Raw genomic sequence first — 17,742 nt, 5'->3', positions numbered from 1 at the left:
TAAATTGAATGACTATATGATATTACTTTTTTTTTTTAAATTGTCAAAAGCACCCATTTATAGGGCCCGGAGACGCCGGATACGAGGCAGGAGACTCCGTTCTGATTTATTGTACGCCGTCTCTTCGACTCTCACAACTGGGCCACTAAGTCTGTTCGCAATTCGTTTTGTTTGTAACTTCGGTTACCTTCATCCCTCAGTCATGTTCAATAAAAGCTTCAAAGTACATTTATTTCATGGTTGGATTCTGAAAAAATATTGCACATAGCTAGAGTATGTAAGTAAATAAGACTTTTCATTTAAATATACTGTGTGTGTATATATATATATATATATTTTTTTTTTTAGCAGCCCCTCGTCATGTTTTATGGAGTGCAGAATGGTCGGTGTCACACGCCTAGACCATGTAACCGATGAAGCGCTGTGGGAAAGCAGCGGAGTAAAGCACGTTGTGGCAGAATACAGGCGGAATAAGATGAGATGGGCAGGACACATAGCGTGGATAGCGGACAACCGATGCACTACACTCCTAGCTGAGCGGTACCCGAGAGAACGAAAACGACCACCTGGACGACCTCCAAGGAGATGGGAAGATGATCTCGTCAGATGGGAAGGCCGCCTGTGGAGGAGAAAAGCAAGGAGTAGGGATGAATGGAGAGCGTGTTGTGATCGACGCTGTCTGAACAACAGCTGACGGACCGATCGATCCAGGGATATATTTTTTAAACTTTCTGCTACATCAAAATTAAGACTAAAGTGGCAATAGACAGTTTCCGTTCCTATTCAACGCCGACTGTTGGCCAATACGTCCCGTGAACGTGTTCGTCATTCCTCATCTTTTTACTGATCAGCTACACTTGGGGTCACCAGGTATGAGTTGGAAACATCGTGGAAGTGAGTCGAGTTAGAAATGTCACGCACTCATGTCTGGGTGTGCGATGCTCATGTTTTGGGTGGCCACGTAAAAACAGGTCCAAACAGCAGGTTTGGAAAAAAGAGTGAAGGAAATGCAATTCAAAATAAAAATAAAAAAAAAAAAACAGGGAAAAATGTTTGTATGTTTGAAAATCCATAACTTGACATTGCAGAAGATGAGGAGCCTGGGAACTCTGTGACCCTACTTGCATTTATATGTACTTTGATACATTTAATCAAGGCTTTTCTCTAAAGCAACTTAGAACGTCAGACACACATACTGTCTGAAACCACTTTTCCCAAACAGGGTCGCAGCGAACCGGAGCCTAACCTGGCAACACAAGGCGCAAGGCTGGAGGGGACACACCCAGGACGGGATGCCAGTCCATCGCAAGGCACCCAAAGCAAGACTTGAACCTCAGACCCACCAGACAGCAGGACCCAGTCAAACCCGCTGCGCCACCGCACCCCCTTTCTACAGGTTTGCATCTACGTTTATTTATTTAGCAGACGCTTTTCTCCAAAGTGACTTCTAATGAACTCTATGTAGTGTTACCAGCCCACACACCTTATTCACTAAGGTGACTTACACTGCTAGATACACTACTTACAAAGTATACTAAAGTTACTGTGTGGAGTTTGCACGTTTTCCCCGTGTCTGCGTGGGCTTCCGCCAGGTGCTCTGGTTTCCTCCCACAGTCCAAAGAGACGCTCTTCAAGTTCACCCATAGCGTGTGAGTGACAGAGAGAGTGTGTTCCACTGATGTACGGATGAGTAACCCAGTGTAAGTAGTGTATCTAGCAGTGTAAGTCACCGTGGTGAATAAGATGTGTGGGCTCATAACACTGCATAGAGTTCATTGGAAGTCGCTTTGGAGAAAAGCGTCTGCTAAAGAAATCAATGTCAGTCTCATAATTTGTACCTCCAGTAAGAATCATCTTGAAATGACCAGTAGACGAACATGCTCCACATGTTCTGAGAAACGGCACACACGCGCGGCAGCGTGGAAAACCGTGTTGCTGGGATCGCAGGGTGAAGCAGATCCAGGCTTCACACTCGCAGCCATCATCAGAAACAGAGTACTTTACAGCACTTGAACATTTATCGAAGTTAGAGAAGAGCCTTCATTTCTCCTCTCTCGGAACCTGTTTATTCCCGATGCTAAGAAAAGGCAATGAAATGCAGCCCGACGCAAAGAAGTGCTTTCCTCCCGCGGAAATAAAAACCCGCAGGCGCGGTCGATGACCCGCGCGGGGCAGCCGCAGAGGTCATCCCACGCTGAGGCGCAAATCTGTTGCCGGGGACGACGGCAGAGGAAACGCATTAAAGACGGGGGGCCCTTGCGAATTTACGAGGAGCGCATTGCCATGACAAATATTTCAGGAATGCAACTCTATTTGGCCCTCTCTGCGTGTCCGTAGCAGTCAGCGGCTAAATTGAAAAATCAATTCCAATTTAAATTATTGGAATAAAGAACTCCAGGAGTGGAGATAAAAAGGCCTTCTTCTTCTAGATCCTCTTTAATTGGAAAGTCATTTCTTCAGGGTATTCTAATGGTTTTGAAGGAAGATTGCAAAATAAAGTTGATGAGCTGGGGGAAGGTTAATAGCTTGTGTGAGCTTTTTCCCCCCCGTACCGCAGCCTCTTTCCCCTTCCCCGTGACAGAGTCGGCAAATGAAGAAAAATCCGAGGACGCGTCGTCCCATTCATCGCCGCAGACACGGGCCATACCCGTGTGTTCCTTCAGGAATGACCGGCAATTTTTTTTTCCCCCAACTCAGAATTTGGAGCAAAATATCCCGACGACTTTTTTTTTTTAAGTAGATCATTTTTTTTTCTTCTTATTAGATAATAATTAAATATAACGTGCTGAGTGGACAGTTGAAACAGAACAGTTGCTTTTAGAGAATGAGAACTGCTTTTAATATAGCTGTTTGACAAGTGAGTCATGGAGAATTCAGATCAGCCTGACTCTCTGGATGGAGGGGGGGGGGGGGGGGGGGGGTGTGTGTGTGTGTGTGTGTGTGTGTGTGTGTGTGTGTGTGTGTGTGTGTGTGTGTGTGTGTGTGTGTTGTCTAAGACTGGAATTCCTTTAAAAAACACAAAGTGTGATATATGTTCATTCTATATGGACCACAGCAAAGTAGAGAAGCTTCTCCCCCCAAAACTGTTAAGTGTCACTGTTGCGCATTACTGTTCTGTCTCTTTTTAGTCAAGAATATGTGTGGAGTGATGGATGGAAGCATCTGCCAAGGAAATATTATGTAAATATTCAAATCCTTCTCCTGCTGTATTAACTCAGATCGAGGTACTCAGCCTGAATTGATACAAGAAAAATTACCCAGCTGTATAAATGGGTAAATTACTGTAAGCTGCTTTGCAGACAAACCTCATGCTGTAGGTCACCTTGGACACAGACACCAAATAATCGGGTGAATAAGGCATTTAAAAAAATTTGAACAAATAAAACTAAAGTCTGTGACTCCATTCATTTTTTAAGTTTGTACTTTTCTGATGTTTTCTATAAACGGCTGCAGGTGGCGTCGTGGTTAGAGCTATCGCCCTGCAGCCGGAACATCCCTCGGTCTGAATCCAAGTCTCTGCTGTAGTAAAATCGAACATGGTACCCTGAATTGATACACTAAGAATATCCAGTGGCCCAACAGACAGCTGGTAGCGTAGTGGTTTTAGCTGCTGCCTTTAGACCCAAAGGTTGTAGGTTTGAATCTCGCCTCTGGTTGCAGTACCCTTGAGCAAGGCACTTACCATAAATTTCTCCACTTAGAATTACCCAGCTGTACCAATGGGTGAATAATTGCAGGTAGATTAACAGCGTAAGTCACTTTGGGGAAAAGTGTCCAATAAATGTAAGCGGGTACATCCGTGTAAGTAACTCATGCTCTGGATTGATTAGGGCAAAGGTGTCTGCTATGTAGATTATATAAAAGTCTTCCATTAAAAATTTAGCAGGTTAAGTAAAAGTAATTCTGTGTATGGAAATAGGAAAACGGTCATTTATACAATATTAATGTTGTGTTTGTAAAAGTGCGAAGCCTAACTGCTGCACCGGCAGTCGGACAGGTGGCACAGTAAATAAATGACCTGCTGCAAGTGGAGCTCAGAAGTTACAAAGGCACCTCCAGACATCATGAGAGACGAAGAAATACTGCCTCCCTTCTCCGAAGAAGCCCTTCACCTTGATTTGCTGCCGTTCTTTCGGTGCCCCCTCCCCACACCCCCACTTTAAAACAGGTTTAGTGACCTGGCAGTGAGATTTGGACATTACTACTGCATTATTATTTTCTTTCTCTCTATATGAACACGGCGTTACGGTGTGTCATTTTTACCCACATTTGTGCAGATTTATCAAGAAAAATATGTGGAGTATCTTTCAGGAAGTTGTGTCGAGAAGCAGAAGTGAACCCAGATGGTGAGTGTGTTGCACAGATTCACATTGCATAGGCTGGACAGATATTGGGGGGGAATTTATATATATATGTATATATACATATTTTTAATATATATATGGGCTTCATTATTCATGTAACTATTTCTTTAAAAAAAATATATAACAACAATATATACGTTATATCTCCATACAATTTCAATAAACTCTTCTCCTGAGCAAGTTTGCAGAACCTACCTTGGGAGCACTGGGCAGAATGGTGAGGGATGTACCCCTTAGAGGGGATTCCAGTCCATCGGAGGGTAGAAACGCACACTCACCCATTCACACACTTTGGGGAATTTAGCACCACCAATCTACCTGAACAGTGCATCTTTTGATTGTGGGAAGAAACCAGAGCAGTCAGTGGAAACCCATGCAGACATGGGGAGAACATGCAAACTTTACACAGACTGGGGATCAAACCCACATTCTCTAGCAACAGCCAGGTGCTTTTTATACACACACACACACAAATTCTTTGAAGGGCAACAGGGGGTGCAGAAATTACTGACAGAGAAGCAGCACCCTTGAGCCAGAATTGTACCTAGTTAAATGGTCACAATCTGAAGTTTACATAGATGTGGGAGATATTTGCAGCAGGACAGCAGCCAGGGTGGGGGCCTACATGGGGCTGAATAAATGCTGTCAATCACCTGCAGTCTGCCTGCCTTTCATTAGACTATAAAATATTAAACGCATGCTGTGATTTGTTTTTGAACCTCGGTATGCACGGCTTCTGCAGGAGAAAACACACTTGTCATTCTAAGCAATCTGGTAATGATGTATTACTGGCGATTTGGGGGTGCGCACCAAGGCAGAGGAGTTAATTCAGGTGATTAGGACAGATACCGCACCGTGTGTGTGTGTGTGTGTGTGTGTGTGTGTGTGTGTGTGTGTGTGTGTGTGTGTGTGTGTGTGTGTGTGTGTCTGTCTGTCTGCGCGGAGCAGACGCGTTTCTCCGTCTCGGCCAAGAGGCGGCGGGGGGAGGCGTGTAAACAAACCTGCTCTCCGCAGAATTCCGTTTGGCTTCATTTCCTGCGGAGAAACTAGAAGTTAAAAGGTGGGACTCTGCACAAATGAAACTCAATTTCACGGAACATTATCCCTCCCTGTTCTCTTTCCCGGCTTTCATTTTCATTAAGGCCACAGACAAGCATAAATTAATAATTACTGCAGAATGTCTAAATGCAGGCCGCAGCCTCCCTCCTCTCGCTGCGCCCGGGCCCTCCATGCTCATGCTTACGAAATGTTAATTTAGATAATGTGGCCTGGCCGTCGTCAGGTGACTCTCCTGCAGCTCCTCTAATACATAATGGCCTGTTCTGATTAGGTGACATTAACTTTATCTTTTGCTCAATCAACCCGTGCCGTTTCCTTAAGCCAGCGCTGCAGCCTGTCTGGGTGCGTAACGCAGGACGAATTACGTCCACGTGCGTTTTTCCGTTACAGCATTTGCATTCGTTATCGTTTTCTCCAAATTCTTAACCTGATATACGTTTTAAAAAAAAAGGTGTAATTGATGCTCTTTGGTTGCACCGTATTTGGACGACATCTTCAGCATCTTCCATTACCTGATTAATATTCTCAGGGTATTTTATTTCAAAGGGAGAGCAGGGGGCGCAGTGATTATTGACGCAGAAGCCGCACACCTTAGAATCGCAGCTGTTTAAATGGCCACAATCTTGAAATTTGGTACAGAGTGTCTGCTAAGCAAAAGGATAAAAATGTCACACTTTTTATTCTTCCTCTGAAAAAAAAGTGATGGTCAGGGATGTGAACTTCCTGCAAAGGACGATTTCCTTACCGCCTTCACCGCTACAGACCAAGTCACGGTACACGTGGGAGATACGGATGATGTCCTGTTTGCCGTAAAAAAATAAAAAAAAAAACAGCTGGACTTTAAGTCTGATCCAGCATACTTCATTGCCTATTTAAATGCATTTTTTTCAAGGTTGATTGAAACTTTAACCTCATTTTCAATAAGGAATAAAAGCTTGAAATGTGCCAGACCTTGAATTTTCACAATGCTGTGTTGAATTATGCAGTGAGCCGTCAATTATTCATCTTCCACAGTCTGCGATGGGCGTGCTTTAAAAAGCATGCAAAATGGGAGTAGAGAATGCAGTGCTGTGTCAACACATTTCAGGATTGCTTACAAGAGGAATTTGTCTTTCGGTGTCAATTTCACTTCTCATCGTACAAGTTTCATACGAGGTACCTGTTTCCAGTCCGTTACATGATGTGACTGGGCTTTCCGCTATGGCTCCCTCTGCTCTTATCATTGGGTACAAGATGACATACGCAGTACTAAACCTGGTGATTTATTATTGGAGGATCCTCTAGAATACATTCTTGCACCTTTTGGAGACAACTAGAGGGGCACAATAGCCCACGGTCACGTGTAACGACCCTTAAGCCCATGACATCTGATGAGGTCTTTCACATGTCCTTCGAGCTCACCTGCAGTCTGTGGAAAATCATGCTTCTTTCCCGCTGCAACCTGAGAACAGTAGAAATATCTGCTCTGTAATATCAAGGACATCTTTAAATCCAGGCTTAAGACCGACACGTTCTAAATCTTTCACATAAATCATTTGTGTATCCCTTTTTTTCTCTCCTCTTCTGCCTTTAACTGTCAGCATTTATTTTCTCTTTATTTAGATTTTATTTTGTTGTTGTAGTTTTCAAATGTTGATCAGTATTTCTGTAACCACTGTACATGTATACATTTACACAACCCATGTGTGATGGCTTGGTAATGCTGTGGATAGCGCGGGTGTGTCACAATGGCTGAGATGATTGCTGGGGTGTAGGTTCGAATCCAGCTCGGCGTGTGTATGGTGTGGACACTATGTGTGGAAAAAGGCAGTGGTAAAACTATTTCTGTTCCATCCCTTATAATGAAAACCTCTCAAGAGGTCCCAACAACTCAAATCTGATGCCGCAACTTAACTCATGTCTTTCTACTCTACTGTAAAGCACTTTAAGAAGCTGCTTGTATATATAAAAGAAAAAATATATCAAATAACCATAATTATACAAAATAAACACTGTCACATTATTATGGGGCCCTGTTATGAACTATATGAAACCTACTATTGGACCTTCAAGCGAGCTTAAAATCTAACCTCTTCTGTAACTCTGAATGTTCCTTACTCTCACTCCCATGAAAAACTACCTGGGACCTGCAGACATTTTTCTAGCAAATTCAAAATCAAACGACCGATTCTGCAATTTTGATTTTGTAACATAATGGCAACTGAGCAGCTTATTAATGATCCATTTTCAGTGTGCGCTGTTCCTATTTCTCCATGTGTTTCACTTGCTATGAATAGAGTTAGAGGCCATTTAATCTTGACACTTTGTTTGTTGCAAACATGATAATGTGTGAATTTCGGGAAAAAAATTCAGCCAAAAAAAAAAAAGATCAGTTAAAGAAATGATTAAAAAAAAATCAGTTATTTTGACACTACAGTTTACAGATGCAAGAATACAAAAGTACACTGACATATGTGTAGGCCACCGTGACAAAGTCCAAACGTAGCACTTCAAACATAGAAAGTCCAAACAGATAAATGAAATAAATGATCCCTGCTTGCTTATTTGGCAAAAAAAAAAAAAAAAAAAAAAGGCAACAGAGGTAAAGTGCTTGTTAAACAATAACCATGCTTTATGCTTTTGCATTGATTCTGAGAATAGAGCCCAGTTGCAGAAAAACAGCAGCGGCTTGAAAAATAAAAAATTAACAAGCATTGTTAGCAATTGATTAGTGTCATTTTGAGTTTGCTCTCATCTGCAAAACGAAGCTTGTTTTACACATTTCAAAATGCAATATTTATCAGATGGATTCCTCCCATTTTAAACGGGCCGCAGAGAATGTTTCCACCAGAGAAATCCTTAATTAAAATTTTTACATTACGCTAAAACTGCAGACCTTCTTTCATTTGCTACATTTTATGCATTTTTGTGGTCAACTTTGCACTACAAACCAAGGAACCATCCAGGAAAGAGAAAACGGCAGACTTGTTTCATAATCATCCACCAATCTGCTTAAAAATGAAAAGATTTTTTTGTCATCTCCCAGAAAAGTTACTTCATTATCCCTGAAGTAAGGAAAAAAAAAAGAAAAAAAAAAACTTTTGGATAATTAAATGCTTACAGTCTTTATATCGCAGGAATGCTGAAATGCCAAGTTATTGCTGGAGAATTTCATTTCGGTAAAAGCAGATTCATCTTGTTGAATTGGCCATGCATGGTAAGGACAGATATTTTCAATTAATGAAATGCACTGCTGTGATAACATTTGTGCTGCAAAAAAATCTTAATATGGCACAGAGGAAGAAAATCTCAGCCTCAAAAGAGCACTTTTCTTTGGGGTGAGATGGTGGGACCTTGACTAAACTAATTAAACCCTGATTTTTCTTTTTTCCTTTCTTTTTTTTGCCGTTTTCCTCTCTAGTTTTCCGAAGCGACGAAGGGATTTTCGCAAAAGAAGGAGCTGATGTCTAGGACGAGCCCGGAAGGAACCGACCCAGACAGCTCACGTCCAGAACGGACCCGTTACACACCAGACGGGTGTGACAGCGGACCAGCCGGGTACCGCTCCAATCCAATAAACTCCGAGACGAATCTGGGATGGATGGAGTTCCCCACGAGATTCCCCCAACACGCACTTTCTCCAGACCCAAGTGCAGCGTTCAGAACCCCGCCTGGCACCACCCGAAAAGCAAAGCCCTCTCCCAGTAATGCCCCCTGTTGTCCATGGTGCTCCGGTGTGCTTCAGAATTAGTCCCACACACACATTCAGCTACACATAAAATCATTTATTTACAGTTAAAAGATTTAGTCTGATCCTCATTTACACATTTTATTATGCGATAACACTATGGTATATAAAACACACATACGCACAGGCACACACAGGCGTACACTCACACTAACCAAACAAAAAAGGAACATGAAGGAAACCAATTTTTAAAAAAAGAAAGAAAACTTTTGCATCATTTTTTAAAAATACATTTTCCCGATTGCGAGACAAAATGAAGAGAAGCATATCCATTAGGCCTGCTACAGTGTATACCTGCATATACTGTAATACGTTATCTACTATACATACTATATACAAAATATATAAACCAAAATGATGAACTCAGGTTAGCCTCATGAGATTAAGTGGTTACAGTTTACCTTAAATCAAGACTAGTTTTAAACTTCAAAGCCTGTGAGCCAAAATAAAATATAGTCATAATTATCATAAATATAAAAATAGCTGCCCATAATATTACAAATGTCAGACTTGTCAAGCATACCCTTACGAGTGATGTTTAAATCATAAATAGTACAATTCTAATGCACGTAATATATAATAAAAGGCAATGGTGTCTGATATGGGCTTCAGTGGTTTAACTTGTCAACAAAGCAAGGGTAAAAAATACCACAAACCAGTGTAAACTCCTACATTCTGCATAAGGGAGTCTTTCAGTGTATGTGAAAGTCCAGAGAGACCAGCTGCGAGGATTTAATACATAAAAACGGCTTTTAAAGAATGCCTACAGTGTACACACTGAATTTTTTTGGGTTTTGCTGGGGTCTGACAATGCAGCTCTGAACCACACACACACACACACACACACACACACACACACACACACACACACACACATATACTGGAGCACATGTACACTGCGGAAAAAAGACATGTTTAAACACAAAGCAGTTCAGCTCACTCTGGACCACACAATGTGGGACCAGAGAAGAAATGGATTTAAAACATTTCTATCGTTTGTTGCTAAATTACCCCAAATGAGCTCCAAATTTAAAAAAAAAAAAAAAAAAAAAAGTAAAGGAAAATAAAGCTGAGGGAAAGGTGTGTTGCAGATTTGCCATGGCCGGAATCAACAATGCATGGAGCGATTAACTCTCTAACTCTGTCTCTCTCACACACACACACACACACACACACACACACAGTGGAAAACCAGCACAGTTACACTGAGTCCAGCACCACTGAGGTTCACATGAGAAAGTCAATAAAGACCAAAAAAAGTCCGTCTGTCACTGTACACGTGTGTGGTGTCGGTTACATGCCATTTTTACATCGTTTCTTCAGTGTGTGACGATGCCGTTGGTCAATTTAAAAAGTCTAGTCCTGCCGTACACTGATCCAACTATTCCTTGATTTACTGTAAATGTGACTCATTCTGTGACTGGTGTTTTCAACAGGCTCGGGGGGGGGGGGGGGGGCCTATATCTACTGAAGGTCATAGGTACCAGTCCCACCTATGAAATTATTAGTATAAAGGCACCTTCTCTGAATTTAATCTTAAATTTCATGCCAGTTTTCATGATGTTAGGCTGTGCTTGTAGGTGTATTTCTGGTCGTCGGCACAGAAGGGAAATGCTCTTTCGAAAAAGGGAGGTGACAGGTGAGCCTTCGGCCCCCGGAAACAGCCCCACCGCTGGCTGGACAGCTGGACAAGTCCCAGACATTCTCAAAAAAATAGGTAATGTCACAGTTTAGCTGTTGTTTTTATAACATCAAATAATACCAATATAATTCGCATCATTTTTTATTATAATAATCACCGTAACACCGATATTTGACCGAACTGTGTTTTGTGAGTCATCCTCGTGTGGAAATTAAATTTCCGTCCCTGCGCGCACGCAGTCACAGCAATACAACCGAAACAAGAAAACATCTCATATTTTTGTTTGTGAATTAATCCCATATGAAGAAGAGAAAAAAAAAAAAAAAAAAAAAAAAAAACCACAAAAAGTGGAAACATCGGGGAGTTTACCAGGCCAGTTGAACCGAAGCACATAGAAAAAAAAGGCTTAAATTTGCTGGACAAACTAACGTTGGGCTTCGATGAAATCACTCCCTAAGTGTAGTTTAAGCAAAAAATAGAATTTATTAAATAGCATAATTCCAGGACAAACATGAACATGCCTGCATGCGTTCTTACTAAAATGGCAGCTATTTGAAGGAAAAGTGGCGGAACTGGAGGAAAAAAAAAAAAAAAAAAAAAAAAAGAAGAAATCAACAATTCTAGAAATTCAATATAAATGTTTGTATTGTTTTTTTTTTTTTTTTTTTCCCCTAATAGTTCTACTGCATACACAATACCATCTCTTAACTTTATATACACATACCATCTTTCTTTCTTTTAAAATTTTCTGAGCGTGTCCACTTCTGACCCGGTATGTACAAAAACCACTAAAAAGAAGCCGGATGCGAATTTATCCTAATTTAGAAAACTTTAAATCGTTACATCAGTCATCATCAGGTCGCTCCTCATCTAACATGGAGTTAAATTCACTTCATTTTCCAGATGTCGCCTGTGAGCTGCTTGGGTTTGATGCTCTTGGAATTTAACCGTGTTTAGAGGTTCCTACGGATAGGAAAAAAAAAAAAAAAAAACCTCTGAATCAGAACTCCTCTTTCGAAGCTTTCTCGCTGGTTTAAATAGGGTATAAAACCTTCAGTGCTGCGGGTTTGTCTCGTATCGGTGACGCCCAACAGCGTCTGTCCTCTGTGCTCGGGATGGAGGTGATGGCGGGGGGGGGGGGGGGGATTCTCGTCCTGTTTAGCAAACCGGGGTGCGGGGTCCTGCAGCCGCCGCGTGGCGTGGTGTATCAGCTGGGAAAGGAGTTCTATTTCTACATTTACACACAGTTTTCCTGCAGACACGGACGCTCCTGTTGGACCGCCGGTCGGTTGCCACGCGGGCCGCCGCCGATGTTCCTCCGCCTCGCCGCAGGCCGCCGGCCGGGCATCTCCGTGCGACTGCTCCGTGCGCAGAGTCCTCAGTACATCACCGTGGTTTTCAGAAAAAGTCTCCCATCTATGAGCAAACGGAGCAAAAGCACAAGCAAAAACAAGGTTAAAAAAAAAAAAAGAAATCATCATTAGGAAAAATAATCGTTTACTGTTCATTTCGACTCAACGACCGGTGGAGGGATTCGCCTGCGGCACCTGACTGCATTTAACGGTGAACGAACGCGGGGTAATTTCATCCGAAAATACCGTAACTGACACAAATGTGCGACCCCTCCCATCACAAGTGAAAAAAAGATTTGTCCAGAAGATAAATAGCATTTTTCACCACGTTTCAAGTTTAATTTAACATTTATCTGACGCTTCTCTCCAAAGTGACTTACAGTGTTGAGGTTACAATTATTTACCCGTTCGTAAAGCTGGGTAATTTTACTGGAGCAATTTAGGGTAAAGACCTTGCTCAAGGGTACTACAGCCAGAGGTGGGATTCAAACCTGCAACCTTGGAGTCCAAAGGCAGTAGCTGTAACCAGCACGTTACCCGCCGTCCCGTGTTCCGCCGACAACGTTGAGCGTAACCGCAACACAACTGTTTGGGACAGCAGGTGGCGCAGCGGTTAGAGCCGTTCGGACCCCCTGCTGCTGCAGAACACTTGATCGAGGTGTCAGATAAGTAACATTCGATGATGGTTACAATAAAAACATCACGTCCCGAGCGACAGAAACGCAAGAGAGACGAGTTCCGCTTGCATCCTGCGACACTCTGGACTGAACACATCACCTCACTTATGATGCGAAGCACTTAACGGATGGCATTTCCTCCAGGGAAGCCGTGTTTATCGGGACGAAGAGACTCCTTCGTGCTGTGATGTCGTCTGCAGACACCTGTGATCTCAGGCACCCCCCCACCCCCACATTTATTAGCCCCACTTCCTGCGACCCCGAAGTGCTGCCCTGTCCAAACAATCCAATTTCAACGGGAAATGCACAAAAACCCGCCGAGAAACAAGAGAGCGAGTCTGCGGCGAGAGCCGGGCGATGACGGAGTCGCCAAGTTATGAAATAAGAAAATAAACACTTCTGCGCTAACAGCTGATCCTGCGGAATGTTAATGACCAGGCCAGACTTTACTCTGTTTTTTTACATTGTTATTGAGGTCCTATTACGGAGCAGCTCTAAACAATGTAAACGTGTGCGAAAAACCGCGGTGAAAAGATTATGTAAACACGGCGCAGTAAGGTCATTCCTGCCACTGTTGTTACAGGCCGACGCCGTTTTCTTTCTTTGCGTTTCTTCGACTTCGCTCGAATACGTTTCGCGTGTTTCCAAGGAGCGGTCCCATTGTTGGCGGCGGCCTGTTTAATTTAGCCGGCGACCCCGGTGACCCCGCAGCAGCCGGCGCTACGGAGGGAACGAACGCCTTAGATAGAGAAGACAAACAGCAGCTCTAAATGTGGCACGCGGAGCCCGGAGCGCGAGGGGCTCCGTCGGGACCCCTCCCGTTCCGGAGCGGCTGTGAAAACACAAGCCCGGACCGACCGCTGCGGTGACGACGAACGGGCAACTGCGCGGCTTTTGACGGCGGCCCAACCGCTCCCGATTTTACCCATTTTACTGCAGCTCCTTCAGTGAGAGAGGAGGACCGAACCGCAACACGGGGCCCGAGAGCATTTGGATTTACTTCGTTTCGGCCGCGATAACAGGATGCGCCGTTTCAAAGTGGGGCGTAAAAACGTACGGAACGAAGCAGAAGAACGCAGTCACATCGCAGGATCCGTCTGAAGCGCGTCACCAAGAGCGACATGACATCCAAAATACACTGCTTTGATTTACAAGAAATTTAAAAAAAAAAAAAATATATATATATTGCAATGTTTGTCACACTGTTTTATGAAAGAAATCCCCTCATTAAAATATGTTAAAACTTTAGCATTTTTAAATTCAAATCAAGATGAAAAGTTCATTAAAGAAGATAAATATTTCATTAGATGCTAAATAAAACAAAGGGAATTTTTGGCTTCCCTCAGCATAAAATTCCTTTGAAAGATTAATTAATACATGTAAATTATGCAAATTATGCCCATGCAAATATTTTATGAAGACAATTAAGGGAACCATTAATTACTGCCTTTTTTGCTTCACTGAGATTCATTCATTTAATTTTAATTTCACTTTAACTGTTTTGATGCTTAATCTCGCCAACAAAGAACTTTATCATTCCTAACAGGGTCATGTAAACTGCGGAGAGACGTCGAGCGCTCGAGCCGGGGATGAGGAGAGATACCGGCGAGATATCGGCTCGACGACGCAGGGCCGCACGAGTCACAGCCAACACGGCGCCCCGCAAGCCCCGGAGTCGGAAAATACATGCAAGCTCACTCTTGGACTGCGTTCAAACCTTGGAAAAGCAATTAATAAACACAGACTGTGTTAATATAGCAAAATTAGAAAGTGTGACAAGACAAATAGAAATAATTAGTTTGCTAAAATGATGCTCTCATTAATTTTTCCTTAACAGAGGGAAGGTAAAAAAAAAAAAAAAAAAAAAAAAAAAAAAACAAAATATATATATATTACACAGGGTTTTGGCGGCTTAATAAGTGTGATGGGGTTTGTTTTTTGTGCCTGCCTTTGTAATTTATTGACATAATTTAGTTTTTTAATGCCATTTCAGAGTAATTATGCGGCCGTCGTGGCTGAGAACAGCCCAAGGTGACACGGACTGGCGGTACAAGTAGTTGTAGCTCAAGCCAAGTACGATACGTGTATGGTCCGCGATACACTCACAGCTCCATCGTGCATCTGAAACCGAAGGCCTGCGATCGTGGGACCCGGGTTTGAATTCCCATCCCTGCTCTAGCACCCTCGATCGTCATACTTACCCTGAATTAACACAGTAAGAATAACCCTGCTGTCTGTATTCGTAGGTAAATCGCTGTATGTAGCTCGGTGCGCAAATGTCACACCGTAAGCTCCTTCAGAAAACAGATGTCAGATAAATAATAAATAATTTTAATCGAGGCCCCATATGGATTTTGCTAACATATTTCCCCAGATGGACATAACCGTGGCTGTAGATTAATTGTTCTGTCTTTTGTTTCGTCACGAAGTCGAAGACCCTAAAACGCCGAGAGCTTAGATGACGGACACATCGTTCACATGCTATATGCAAATCGCCCGTGGCCTATGTCACGTAGACGTAGGCCACGGGTGTGAAAAATACCGTGCTTTTACGCTACTAAGGCACCACCGGATCATCTTTACGACGGAGGGTAAAAAGCAAACCTGAAACGGATCATTCAGAGTGAATGAAAATCTACATTGCGGAGACACACACACACACACACACACACACACACACACACACATCATCTGAAACCGTTTGTCTCATACAGGGTCGCGGGGAGCCGGAGCCAAACCCGGCAACACAGGGCGTAAGGCCGGAGGGGGAGAGGACACACCCAGGACGGGACGCCAGTCCATCTCAAGGCATTCCAAGCGGGACTCGAACCCCAGACCCACCGGAGAGCAGGACCCGGTCAAGCCCATTGCGGAGACACACACACACATTTTCAGAACCGCTCGTCCCATACGGGGTCACGGGGAACCGGAGCCTACCCGGCAACACAGGGCGCAAGGCCGGAGGGGGAGGGGACACACCCAGGACGGGACGCCAGTCCATTGCAGAGACACTTTCCCTCAATTAACAGATAAGGCAACGCGACTTGTCCAAATATTTCCCAGAACACAGTGGCAGACTCAGCAGCAACAAATAAGGCACAAAATATTTCCCTTTGAACATAATGTTATAAAGGCACCAGAGTATTTACTGGGAGAGGTAAAAGAAAAAAAACCCAGCACAACAGGAAATGTCTCAGCAGATTAATCTTCCAAATTCGTTTAGAGGCATTTTCTCCCTTTCAGGTCCTTAACGCTAAAAATATATTAAGATCCAGCGGGCCTAACGAACAAAACCTGGTCTCCGCAAAGCCGATGCCGAATTTACGGACGTCCCATTCAATTACGCTCAATTTGGGACGAACGACAAATGTCAGCCCCGCTGCCCAGATGCCATTTTGCCCATTTGTGTCACTCGCAGACAGCGTCGAGTCAGTTTGAAACGACCCTGCTTCACATTTTCGAACCCGAACACCGGAATTACGCTTTTTTCGTGAGAGTAAATACACAAGTGGAACCCAGCACTTCAAAGCCATATGGTGGTAAATTAGACTAAATGACCTGCTTACTCTAACGCAGTGACACACACCAGTGTTCGAACACTGCAGTCAGCAGCAGTCAGCACTCACACACACACACGCAGTCTCATTATTTCATCTATTATTATTGACTCATTTATCTGACACTTTACTGTGTCTTATAGTGTTATGCTGCTTAACAGCAATTTACCCATTTATATAGCAGGGTAAGTACCTTGATCAAAGGGTACAATAGCAGGAGTGCAGATCTAGATCCAGGTTCTTTTGTAAAGTAGCAGTGTAACCGGGGGTGCGGTAGCACGGTGGGTTTGACCGGGTCCTGCTCTTCGGTGGGCCTGGGGTTCGAGTCCTGCTTGGGGTGCCTTGCGATGGACCGGTGCCCTGCCCTGGGTGTGTCCCCTGCCCTGGGTGTGTCCCCTCCCCCTCCAGCACCGCGCCCTGTGTTGCCGGGTTAGGCTCCGGCTCCCCGCAACCCCGCATGGGACAAGCGGTTTCAAATGATGTGTGTGTGCAGTGTAACCACTATGCCACCTGCTGCCCGAGCACAAATATTCTTATTTCAGACTAAGGACCTCTCAGGAATTATGTCTTCTTGATCATACTGTAGACAAAGGCTTCAGTTACACTCTGAACACAAACAATCCTTTCAGTCTTCAATGAGCCACTGGTATCGAGTTATAAAACAAGTGAATACAAATACACGTCCCGATGTTTAATCTTGCTGCTGTTTCCACCTCTGTGTCCATATTGCTCAGACGTGCAATATTCACATCTGAAGGTAACTGTACTGTTTGTACATTTTGTCACTACAATTTCTTCAAAGCGTGTTACTATATGTTTCCTCGCAACTTTTGATGTTGTTCGTTATGCCAAAGTGAAGCACCCACTATATGAGGTTGCCGGTACAGGTGGTCCCCGATTTACGATGGGGCGATGTTCCGCGAAACCCATCGTAAGTCGAAAATATCGTTAAGTCGAAAATGCATTTAATACACCGAATACACACCTCTGCGTGACAGACCGGAAGATGCGGATCGCTGCCCGGCACTGCAAGAGAGTATCGCACCACATATCGCTTGCCCGGGGAGGGAAAAAAAAAAAAAAAAAAATCAAAATTCGAAGTACGGTTTCTACTGAATATCTATCACCAGCTCACCGTCGTGAAGTCGAGAAAATCCTAAGTCGAACCATCCTAAGTCGGGGACAACGTGCATGTGCAAATGCACTTGACCAGTACAGCTCTCTTACCTCATTTATTAGCACATATGGCCATTTACACTGAGATTACCTGATGTATATTATGAAATGAACATTTCTGGCCAATGGTTAAAGTAACAGGACACATCACTATATGAGACTTGTCTTCAGAAAGGAGCGCGTCGTCT

General features: G+C 43.5%; 1 protein-coding gene across 1 annotated transcript in view; it reads right to left on the bottom strand.

The window, feature by feature from the left end:
* Nucleotides 1-11,933: 11,933 nt before the first annotated feature.
* The window catches only part of LOC108928414 (dachshund homolog 1-like), a 138,185-nt gene continuing 132,376 nt past the window's right edge, over nt 11,934-17,742 (bottom strand). The window contains exon 11 of the mRNA XM_029256851.1: nt 11,934-12,208. Within this exon, the coding sequence (XP_029112684.1) occupies nt 12,171-12,208 (38 nt within the window). The 3' untranslated portion in view covers nt 11,934-12,170. The remainder of the gene's footprint in view (nt 12,209-17,742) is intronic.

The sequence above is a fragment of the Scleropages formosus genome, chromosome 12 (assembly GCF_900964775.1).
Source record: "Scleropages formosus chromosome 12, fSclFor1.1, whole genome shotgun sequence".
NCBI lineage: Eukaryota > Metazoa > Chordata > Actinopteri > Osteoglossiformes > Osteoglossidae > Scleropages > Scleropages formosus.
Note: the sequence above shows the minus strand (reverse complement) of the source record. Positions and strands in the feature narration are given on the sequence as shown.